Source organism: Aotus nancymaae, unplaced genomic scaffold, assembly GCF_030222135.1.
Source record: "Aotus nancymaae isolate 86718 unplaced genomic scaffold, 86718_ANA_hifiasm-v0.15.2.pri h1tg000014l, whole genome shotgun sequence".
Lineage (NCBI taxonomy): Eukaryota > Metazoa > Chordata > Mammalia > Primates > Aotidae > Aotus > Aotus nancymaae.
The window spans coordinates 112,641,201-112,653,287 of NW_026988425.1; the positions used below are offsets into that span (position 1 = coordinate 112,641,201).

The 12,087-nt window shown below is 44.7% G+C and overlaps 1 protein-coding gene across 4 annotated transcripts in view; it reads left to right on the forward strand.

Annotated features, from left to right (window-relative positions):
* Positions 1 to 12,087, forward strand: part of IGF1R (insulin like growth factor 1 receptor) — a 320,134-nt gene that overhangs the window by 284,167 nt on the left and 23,880 nt on the right. For all 4 annotated transcript variants that reach the window (XM_012438640.3, XM_012438639.3, XM_064376255.1 and 1 more), the window contains 4 exons: positions 3,448 to 3,550; positions 4,422 to 4,492; positions 9,300 to 9,529; positions 9,794 to 9,904. In XM_012438640.3, coding sequence (XP_012294063.1) covers positions 3,448 to 3,550; positions 4,422 to 4,492; positions 9,300 to 9,529; positions 9,794 to 9,904 — 515 coding nt within the window. The remainder of the gene's footprint in view (positions 1 to 3,447; positions 3,551 to 4,421; positions 4,493 to 9,299; positions 9,530 to 9,793; positions 9,905 to 12,087) is intronic.

The following is a 12,087-nucleotide window of genomic DNA, read 5'->3' on the forward strand; positions in this document are numbered from 1 at the left end:
GTGTGACAGCTTGGGCAGGGCACATGCTGAGCTTTGGGTCCCTACCTCATGTGGCAGGCAGGGAGAGGATCTGAGCCTCTCTTCTGAGGTGGTGCAGTCACTGGAGAGCCAGAGGAGACCATTGCTTTCAACCTGGCTTACATGCAAAGACCTTTGTTTTATTAAATGAAAGACATTTTACAAAACATTGAATTGACCATTCCACCTCCTACTTGGTCAGTAAAGCTAGATAGGGCTCAGATTCAGGGCTTGAAATCCTAAGGGGTAAAAGGAACTTCAGAGGCCATCTGGTTCAGCCTGCTACAGGGCAGGAATATCCATGAGAGCATCCCAGACCCTCCATTGCCCTTTTAAAGCTCCCATATGCATTGGAGATGCACGATGCTCACCCTTTGGTGCAGACTGAGGAATGGGAGTTTATGCTCAAGTCATTAACAAGACAGAATTCTTAGGCTGTTCCATTTCCTAGAAACAGAGCCTCATTTGGGGGTCTGTGATCTGTGAAACAGCAACCTTTGGCTTCTGGGGTTGAGTGAACTTGGCTTGTTTTAGAGACATGACATGCTCCTGTCTGCCTCTGCTGCTCCATTTTTAACTCTGTAAGTGCCAGGATGCCTGTGGGAAATCAGGAGTCCTTCCGATGGAATTTTTCCAGCAGAAGTTACCACATACTACAGGGAAATTGGATCTGTGTGCCGGCTTTTCTGTTGAGAAATTTTTCCTTATGTCAGACAAGACTCGGTCCTGATCCAGTTTAGTCTCATTTCCTCTTATTTAATCCTCAGAGGAGTTGGAAGGTTTGGAAGCTTTCAGGCAACTGCCTTCCTTTTAGGAATTCTTTGTGTGCCTGAATACCGTTAAATTACTCCTCAGACTTCTCTTTTCCAGGTGAAATAATCTCAGGTCGTTTGGCCTTTTCTTGTAGCCCAATATCATATGCCAGTTTTCTAGCCATTTAATCATTTTGTTCTTCTTCTGGATGTGTTCCAGTTTCTCCATGTCCCTGTTGAAATGTGAAACTCGAAAAGAACACAGTACAACCTGACCAGGAGTGTAAGTGATACAAGCAGAAGGAATAGGCCTCAGGAGGGAGGAAAGAAAAATCTGCTAGCTTCCCCTTGGCAATAATCACCTGTGAGTGTTTTTAGGAAGTACAAAATGCTGGAGCCTGCATCCATTTTGAAAGAGAGAATATCAATAAAAATATCTTTCATCTTTGATTAAAATACTTTTAATTTTAAAAATTACAACAGCTTTAGTGGCCTTTAAAGAGTAACCATGATAATTTTTTTTTTTTTTTTGAGACGGAGTTTCGCTCTTGTTACCCAGGCTGGAGTGCAGTGGCGCGATCTTGGCTCAACGCAACCTCCGCCTCCTGGGTTCAGGCAATTCTCCTCCTGAGTAGCTGGGATTACAGGCACGCGCCACTATGCCCAGCTAATTTTTGTATTTTTAGTAGAGACAGAGTTTCACCATGTTGACCAGGATGGTCTCGATCTCTTGACCTCATGATCCACCCGCCTCGGCCTCCCAAAGTGCGATAATGTTTTTTAATGGCAAAATCATCATTGATAGGGGACTTACGATTAGTGTTAACTAGATCTCCAGTGATTCCAAGCCCATTTCCACATAGACATTTGTACTTGGATGTCTCATAGAGGTCTCAGGTTCCTTGTGCCAAAACCAGAATCACAGTTGTTGCCCTCAAAAGGCCTCTTCTCTTCTTTGTTCCTTAGCTCGGTCCATGGCCTCGTAATGCATTTGTTACCCAAGCCAGGAACCTCACAGCGTCCCTCACTCTTCTTTCTCTCCAGCCACCCATTCTTCATTCCAACCCAAGCCTCATGGATTCTGCCTCTTAAATGGCTCTGGAATCCAGCCCTCTATCACCACCAGCACCGCCAAAGTTCAGACTCCAGGTCACTTGCCCTGGGGGACGGAGATGATCTGGCTTGGTAAGTCATGGCCCCAGGATGAGGCTCATACACTATGATAGCTCATAGTGTATTTTTTTCTTTTTTCTTTCTTTTTTTTTTTTTTCTGATGATAGCTCATAGCGTATGAGCCTCAGCCTGGGGCCATGACTTACCAAGCCAGATCATCTCCGTCAGTCTGCCTGGTGTATAGACAAGGATCAGTGACGTCTTTCTAAGTCTGAACTGGCTAACGCAGAGCATGCCCAGGAGACAGGGCATGTCCCCACAATTCTCCAAGACATGAAAGTGCCTCCTCTTACTGCCAGGTCCCACAGTCTGTCCTCAGCACAGCCATTTCCCTGGACCTTGAATCTGATTAGTTCACTGCTGGGTCTGAAACCTTTCACTTACTCCTTTTAATCTGCAGAATAAGGTTGAAACTGCTTAGCTTGGACAGGATCCCTTGTGAGCTGCCCTGACTTCTTTCTAGTATCATCTCTAAGCTGTTCATTTTCTAGGAAAGCCATTTCCACACCACCCCGAAGGAAAGAAAGCATATCATAAAGAAGTTTTTTATTGGGGAGCTTCCCCGGACTCCCTGTCTCCTCTCCCGTCTTCTCTGAATCCTTGCCGTATGTGAAGTCCACTTTTCTAGTTGTCATGCTACCTGTGGACACTGATTTCCCATGTCCCACAGAATGTTCCAGGTCCATGTTTCTAGTGCCTAGCCTAGCATCTGCCATACAAGTGCTGGTTCTGATGATCAGTGGTCTTTGTGTTCTTAGACTTATAAAAGGACTCAGATGTTTGCAGCAGCATTGGAAAGGGGTGCTATCCAGCGTGTGCGTGTATGTGCGTGTTTATTTTAAATTGTCTGTGACTATCTCAAAGATAAGAGCCTGAAGAACTTGAGCATTATACCTAGATGTAAGAATTTCTACTCATTTTATGAAAAGGAATAGAAATTTTCATTCTACACATGAAAATGAATAGAAATTTTCATTCTGTTCATTCTATGAAAACAAATAGAAATTTTCACTCTATTCATTAGAAATGTTGCTGCTGCAAGCATTTGAGTCCTTTTACAGGTGTGAGACCACAGAGACCACTTACCATCAGAACCAGCGCTTGTATGGCAGATGCTAGGCTGGATACCAGGGACACGGACCCAAACCCTGGAACATACTATGGGATGTGGGAAATTAGTGTCAAATATACACATTTTCACTAACAGTCATTAAACCGCATGCAAAGATTTTCCTTCAGTCTGTCATTGGAACTATTACCCCAGAATATACTGCACTTTAAAAAATGAGTATATGCTTCAGTCTGTACATATTTACTCTATTTTCAAATAATTGTTTGTTTGCCATGTTCTATTCCTGACACCATTTACCTTTAGGAATTCCTCCTCTGTGATGGGGAATAAAGGAATATACAGATTTTTTTTCATACTTCGGACTGAATGTGAAAACATGAAATGGGCAGATTGTTCACGTGGTGATATTTTATCATTTCCTCTTTGCTGCAGCGGGATATGAAAACTTCATCCATCTGATCATCGCTCTGCCCGTCGCCGTCCTGTTGATCGTGGGAGGGTTGGTGATTATGCTGTACGTCTTCCATAGAAAGAGGTCAGTGATGTGCAAAGTTATGACACTTTCTGTGGCTAAGTGGTTTGATGATTTGAGTATGAGTGAAGGTAATCTTTATGAAGATTTCAAGGAAATATTTTATGTATGGGAAAACCTGATTTTCCCATCATATGTTCTTCACAGGAAAAGAGAAACTTTTCTAATGATTTTTCTTTTTGAGACAGAGTTTTGCTCTTGTTGCCCAGGCTGGAGTGCAGTGGTGCAATCTCGGCTCACTGCCACCTCTGCCTCCTGGGATCAAGTGATTCTCCTGCCTCAGCCTCCTTACAGCTGGGATAACAGGCATGCACCACCATGCCCAGCTAATTTTTTGTATTTTCAGTAGAGACGGGATTTCTCCATGTTGGTCAGGCTGGTCTTGAACTCCCAACCTCAGGTGATCTGCCCTCTTCAGCCTCTCAAAGTGCTGCGATTACAGGCATGAGCCACCACACCTGGCCTTTGCAAATGATTTTAACAACAGCCAAAATAATTTTTCAATAGTACAGACCTTCCCCTGGCTGGCTTTTCTAGGACATAGATCCTGCTGCTGGTGCATGCTTTTCCAAATGTGATGCACTAGCCGTCCCAATCAAATAAGCCTTTTTATTTACAATGAAGTAAAGAAATATGTTTCTTAAAAAGCTTTAATCTGAGGCCGCTGAGGAAGCCAGAAGATGTGTTAGCAAGTGTCTACTGGCCTCCCAGGCCTGAATTGGGAGTGTAGACCAGAGCTGCTGTAAACAGTAAGCTCTTCCCATTCTCTTCTGATACTGCATGAGACAGAACAAATGAAACTGTTGTAACCAAGATGAAAGCATATTGGATGGAGGTGCGGTTTCGTTAACCTACATTTAATCTTTTTTGACAGAAGTAACAGCAGGCTGGGGAATGGAGTCCTGTATGCCTCTGTGAACCCAGAGTACTTCAGCGCTGCGGATGGTAAGAATGCGGGCCACCGTCACTGCCAGTGTGTAGGGGAGGTCGATTGGGAGCTTTCAGCAGGGTTGCTAACTCAGGAAAGGAAGGAGGTTTGCATTATTTTGACCTACCTTTGGCCTTGGATCTGTCTTCATTAATTTTTTTTTTTTTTTTATAATCAACGTTTTTAGCAGTTGAGTGAATGTGTCAAAACTTCTGGGACTCTGTGGGGCACAAGGAAACACAGGCTTTAGAGATGAATGTGGCCAGCACAGTAATCAATTTATTTAATTGCTTGAGATGTTATGCTAGAATGAAAACAGCTTTTTAATTGTTAACATCTAGTCAGAGGATATGGTGCAGCTGACAAAATGTCCTTTTAAACTAGTTTCAGCCTGAGTATCATCTCGTTATAATTGTCTTTGAAGAATTACAGCTCTGCTTTTTTTTTTCAATCGTGGAATTTTTCTGTCATTCCCTTCTGACTAGGGTCATATGCTCGTGGCTCATTCACATTCCCTTTGGTAATAACTAATGAGGAATTCAGTTAAGGAGGTGGGAAGGTTTGACCTGGAAGTAGGGCGATCCTCAATGGTTATTTCCTTTTGTGCGCTTTTCTTTCTAGTATTTTTATAGCTAGACCTTTTGAGTGAGTTGGATTAGGGTGAGTGGGTTGGTCACTGAGTCCAGTGATACTAGGACGCTTAACTGGCACTTTGCTAGGGGCTTTTACAAACACCATCCCATCTGTTCCTTACACCCCTGCAAGGTGGGTTTTCTTTTTTGAAGTGGAGTCTCACTCTGTCGCCAGGCTGGAATGCAGTGGCGCAATCTCTGCTCACTGCAACCTCTGCCTCCTGGGTTCAAGCGATTCCCCTGCCTCAGCCGCCCGAGTAGCTGGGACTACAGGCGCATGCCACCATGCCTGGTTAATTTTTTGTATTTTAGTAGAGACGGGGTTTCACCATGCTGGCCAGGATGGTCTGGATCTCCTGACCTTGTGATCCACCACCTCGGCCTCCCAAAGTGCTGGGATTACAGGCGTGAGCCACCGCACCCAGCTGCAAGGTGGGTTTTCTTAATGCCCATCTGCAGGTGCGGAAATGAGCAATGAGAAGAAACTTGTGCAGGCTCACGTAGCTAGACAGTTGAGAAGTCAGGAGGAGAATGGAATCACTGTGGAAAGGGCTGTGAGGTCCCCCGGGCAGGCAAGGAAGCTGGCTCGCAGGAGGGGCTGGACCAGGTTCATCAAATGAATAAATTAGTACATGATATTGAGTGGGTATGTTTAGAAAAAGTATTTGCTGTCTTTTTGCTTCAGAAGTGAAAGTAGAGGCAGGAGATATGAAATAAAGAGACATGATTATTCTAATTGATTATCGTGATCAAATGAGAAAACATAAAGTACTTTGATAATGTGAAAATACTGTTACACTATGTAGGGTTTTACTATGGGTTCTTTAATCATTTCTAATTCAGTTTACAGTAAAGTCAATCAAAAGCAGCCTCCTCTGAATGGGAATCAGGTGCAGAATAATAAGGACGTTATTTCTGTCTACATAAAGGTCTCACAAATTTGTTTTTTAATAGTAATATATGCATGCATACATCTGTATGCATGTGTATATAAGGCAGAGAGAACGTTCTGAACGGATGCACACCACAGTTATAAGAGTTGTTACTTGTGGAGAGGAACTTTCGCTTTAAAAAAAAGCCAGATGTGGTTGCATGCACCTGTAGTCCTAGCTACTCAGGAGACTGAGATGAGAGGATTACCTGAGCCCAAGAGTTCAAGGCTGCAGTGAGCTAGAACCCCACCACAGCACTACTGCCTAGACTACAGAACAAGATTGTCTCTTAAAAAATCAAAGTCCAGCAAGAAGATAGATACACATTGTTTCTATTAATAATAGCTTTTAAAAAGAAAACCAGTAAGGAAGGGAGATCAATTCAGATAATGGAATTGATAGGAACAAGGCAAGACCACTTCCCCCTTCTGTGAGGGTGGACTGTGCTCTACCAGAGAAGCTACTCTTCTTTGAAATACAGCATCAGAGGTTGGCCTGCGTAGCTTTTGACTATGAAGTGTCCAGGAAGAGAAAGCATCAGTACAATAAAATCAGATTCTCATGGTGACTTAAATTCACATTTTGTATTTTTCCAGAATGCTTTCATAATATGTCTTTGTATTCATTAAAACAAAAACAAACGTACTGGCACCCAGGCCGACAGGTGGAACAGTGTCACCTTATTTGAACTTAATTTATTCGGCCTTTGACAAGCACCTTATAGCCAGTTTCCTCAAGGGGTGACAAAATGACATTGCAGTTCAAAGGTGCTTTAAAAACTTCTTTTTCCCAGAGCTAATCTGCATGTCACCATTCTCCAGAGTACATTGAAAATCCCCTACAGGAAAGTGCTGATAACATTGTGCACACAAACCACTCCTGGCTGGTGGCGCTGGGGACTGCTGCTTAAAGTCAGAGCTGTTGGGTTGAATTTCGAGAAAAGGATTGAGGGTATTGACTTCAGGGACCTCCCAGGGAATGAATGTGATTGGTTTTAACTCCGTGTTTTATGGCAGGCTACATATTAATACTGATTAAAAGCAAGCCTGGATTCTCAGAGATAAATGGCTGGACACAGTGACTCTTTATACTTTTTGAGGGGCATTGTGAAGAGCCTTATCTCCTGATTTGTCTTGCATACTTACTCTCCTTACGAGCACCCACCTCTTCTTCAGGGGTGCAAACCACTTATGCCAGCTGGAGGGCTGAGTTCCATCCGTGAAACCCTTGAAACATACGTACTATGAAATATAAAAATGTATAGAAAACTCAAGATGATTAATAAAGTTCATATTGGACACTCCTTGGAGGTCTAAATTGGTGGTGCCCCTCCTGGGCCTAATTTATAAGAAGCATCTCTCCTTTGAGACATCACTTAAGGGTCAATAGTTGGGATATGGAGATGTTGGGGTACAGGTGTCAGCCTCTCACATCCAGCCATAGGCCCAGGGTCAGCATCTGAAAGCACGAAAGCAAAAACAGTCACAGGCCTAGGGTCAGCATCTGAAAACTGTCTCCACTTCCCTTCTGAGCCAGGACCACCACCTCCCAACAGTCGGTGTATGGTAGAGCCTGATGGCAGGTCCCGTCGGGCAAGGACAGTAGCATCAGAGGAATTAGTGACATTTCATATGGATCTTTTATAGAACAGGTTGATTTTATTTTCATTTTTACCCTACCCATTTTGAGGTGTAGAATCGAGCCTCTGTTTGGTTTTCTTTTGTCTTTCCGACCTTTCTTTTTGTTTTGCCTTCCTTCCTGCCTAGAAATATTCATTTGTTCACTCGTTTGTTCATTCATTCATTCATTCATTCATTTTTTTGAGACAGGTTCTCGCTCACTTGCCCAGGCTGGAGTGCAGTAGCACAGTCTCAGCTCACTGCAGCCTTGACCTCCTGGGCTTAGGTGATTCTCCTGTCTCCGCCTCCCAAGTAGCTGGCATTCCAGGTGTGTGCCTCCACACCTGGCTAATTTTTTAATAGGGATAGTGTTTTGCCATGTTGCCCAGGCTGGTCTCAAATTCCTGGGCTCAAGCAATCCTCCCATTTTGGTCTAGGATTACAGGCATGAGCCACCACACACAGCCCACTTATTTATTTCTTAAACCAGATAGAATCTAAACAGAAACAGAACCTGGAGAAGAAATCCTATTCAGGCTCAGTATTTCCATGCATTCCTCCCAAATATTGACCCAGTGGCAGAGGTCCCTGAGTTCACAGAGCCCAGGCCAAGAGCCCTGGAAACGCCTCTGCACATCAGCTGCCTGATTGCCTCTCCATGCTGGGCACCACCAGGTCTCTTCCTCAGTCTCAGAGCTGAGTTGCTTCTGCACTTCATCAGATACCCAGCCATCAAAGCCAAGGCTGGGAGACACTGTGACTAGAGTAATCCTACCAATAATGCAGTTTGCCTGTGTCACCTCAAATTTTCTAGTAGCCATGTTTTTCAAAAATAAAAAGTAACAGATCAAATGCATTTTAATAACATGTGCTATATATCCAAAATATATCCATTCTAACATGCAATCAGTATTAAAGTGACCTAAATAGTTCACTTTTTTTTTTTTTTGGCTAGTCTTTGAAATCCTGTGTGTATTTTATTTACACTTACAGCACATCTCAAATTGGACTGGCCACATGGAGTGCTCTGTAGCCCCATGTGGGGACCAGCTACCATGTTAGATAGCCCAGGCCTAGCATCTGTGTTGAAAGCCCTGACACCTCTTTGGGATCCATCCATCACATGCATCATCATCACCTCTCACACGCAACTCTGACCTTCCCAACCCAGAATAAGAATTCTTCTCTCTCTCCCTGCTACTCTCCTCCTTTTCACATTTGCATTTTAATCTGCTGATGAAGATGAGTAAAATCCTGCTTGGCCATTTCATTCAGTTTCTCTATCCCCTATGGTTAATTTGCTTTTCTCAAAAACGTATTTTTACTTGATGAAAAGAAATTAAACAACTGCTTGCTTTCCTGTGCTAGGCTTCTTTGCTTTGTTCTGGTCCTTACATGGTGTTAGTATCCTCATATTATCTTGAAATCCTCAAATATTTGAACTACTAGAACTTGACTGTACAGTTTTCTTACTCAGATCTACAGCATGTGGAAAGTTGAGAGCCAGCCATGCCATGGCCTCCTGGTATTCCTTTGTGGGTTTAAGGAGGCGGCATCTTACATCCTTTGGCTTAGAGTTCCCCCAGAGCACGTTCTAAGGCCTTGTTTCTGTACCTGCTTTAATTACGGTTTCTTCTCCAGTGTACATTCCTGATGAGTGGGAGGTGGCTCGGGAGAAGATCACCATGAGCCGGGAGCTTGGGCAGGGGTCGTTTGGGATGGTCTATGAAGGAGTTGCCAAGGGTGTGGTGAAAGATGAACCCGAAACCAGAGTGGCCATTAAAACGGTGAACGAGGCCGCAAGCATGCGTGAGAGGATCGAGTTTCTCAACGAGGCTTCTGTGATGAAGGAGTTCAATTGTCACCATGTGGTAAGAGAATGTTCCTGAAAGGCCAAAATGCAGCACAGGGAGAGAGTCTCACATAAGCCCCCCCAGTGTGTTCTTTCTTGGCTCCACCCGTGGGTTTGGCATCTTGCCTTTGCCTTCTGGATAGGTACCCCATTGCCTCACTGTTACCTTTAGATCCCTCTGCTCAGACCAGGCCGTGGCACCACAGAGACAGTTCCAGACAACACAGGCACCAGCAAGGGCCACCCTGACCCTCTGAGTCTTTCCCTTTTTGATTCCTCCCAGGTGCGGTTGCTGGGTGTGGTGTCCCAGGGCCAGCCAACACTGGTCATCATGGAACTGATGACACGGGGCGATCTCAAGAGTTATCTCCGGTCTCTGAGGCCGGAAACGGAGGTCAGTTTCCATTTCCACTGATATTGCATGTTGCCTTCTGCTCTCTTTCCTTTCGAATCTCCCTGCAAGAAGATGCTGTGTCTTTAAATCAGTTTGCTTTTCAGCATCCAGTGTTTCTTGCTGCATGCTTGGTTATAGGTCATTTATGCAAAGGATTTCCCCAACTAGAGTCCGACTCTGATCTTTGTGAGGGGAATTTCCTGTTCCTTGGATCCCCTCCACTCTGCCCCTCTGTGCCTTTGTTCCTGCATTCCCTCTGCCCCCAGTCCCCTCCCCACATCAGTGTCCACCTGCCAGGCCAGGCCAGTGCCACTCCCTCCCCGAAGCGTTCCTGCCCCACTCCGGTAACCATCTCCTCTGCCGACTCCTCAATGCCCTTAACTCAGGTCCTTTCGTGCGTTCTCTCTCGGTGTGTTGTGTTGTGTTGTTGTTGGAGTGTGACCCCCCTCCACCTTGTTGTGTTGAGCTTTTCATCTCAGTCCAAGCATGTGGCTCAGGGCTGCATTTGTGGCAGACACTCTGTCAGTAAATACGTGTTAAACTTCAAGGTTAGGTTGCCTGGATTCTTGCCCTTGTATCTGGGAAGTTCCTGGGTGATTTCCCACTGAGCTCTGTGCACAACAAGATGGTCACTCATTCATAACCCCCACCCCCACCACACACACACACACACACCCCTTCCTTCCCTGGCACTTTTGGCAGCCCATGCGTTTGCGACTGGGAATCTGGCTTCCTCAGACTCCACGTCCACGTTTCAGGATTGATCTAGAGTTAGTGTCTTGCTTGTGAATGAATGATCCCACCTCAGCTGCAGGATTTCTGCTTAGTTTCCTAAAAATTTCACTTCAGGTTATGAGCTTCAAATTCTAAACCTGCTAAAGTCCTGTGCAGTTTTTCATGAGTCACCGTGGTGTCTCCCTGCTCTGTAGTATTAAGTCACAGGCCAGCTTTTTAACATGTGGGCGTGACTTATGAGTAATTAATTCTACAAATAAACTGGTAGGTAAGTGCTGAGACATAAAGCCAGCAACAACTGCGTTTTCATTTGGTTGCCTCCGTGGATCTGATGTCCTCCTTTGACCCTGACTTTGCTACTTGTGGGGTAAGCGGTGTGTCTGCTTATTCCTTAGAAGCAGTAACTTCCCCTTCTCGGCCCCTTTGGAAATTCTTTTGCCGTTCTTCATTTGGGCTTAATTTTTTTTTTTTTAATGTTCTTTTAATCGGCAACTTAATCATCTCCCAAGTGACAGTTTCTTAATTTTAGTTCCAAGCACCTGTTGACATATGACTTCATTTATTTACAACACATGGTGTTTGGGGTTCTGTGAGAGCCACAAGGCCAAGTGTGGACTGGGCTCCAAGCAGGGCGGCTTACAACACTTCCACCCTCTGCTCTGCCAAGTATTGGTCCCCAGCACCCCTGGGTGTTAGTGCCTCATCCTGGTTCACTTTATTTATTTATTTATGTTGAGATGGACTTTTGCTCTGTTGCCCAGGCTGGGGTGCAACAGTGTGATCTCAGCTCACTGCAACCTCTGCTACCCTGGTTCAAGCGCTCCTGCCTCAGTCTCCTGAGTAGCTGGGATTACAGACGTGCACCACCATCCCCACCTAATTTTTGGATTTTTAGTAGAAACAGGGTTTCACCATGTTGGCCAGGCTGGTCTCAAACTCCTGACCTCAGGTGATCCACCCACCTCCACCTCCCAAAGTGCTGGAATTACAGGTGTGCGTCACCACTCCCAGCTATTAGCTGACTTTAATATAGAAGCCAGCATGAAGGAGAAAAGCTTGATCAAACAGGTGACTGGAGACTTGGCAGAGTATCTCTCGCCAGCAGCATTTGCGGCACCTCTGAAAAGTCCGAAACTCACTCCCTTCCTTCCCAGTTTCACACACAGAAAAAATATTCAGAACACATGGCCTTGGTCCTGGCTGCCTGTGGTCCTCAGACAGTGCTACAGGTTCCTGGGCCTCAGTGTCCTCAATATAAAATAAGACGATGGGACAAGATTATTACTGAAGTCCTTAAATCCCTTTCAGAACTAAAATTCACCTTTAGATGGGTCAGATTTAAATTTTCTCTATCTCATGTCAAGTATAAAATGTGTGTGCTTACCCTGCAGTTTCGTTATATTCTTTTTTTTTTTTGAGATGGAGTCTTGCTCTGTTGCCCAGGCTAG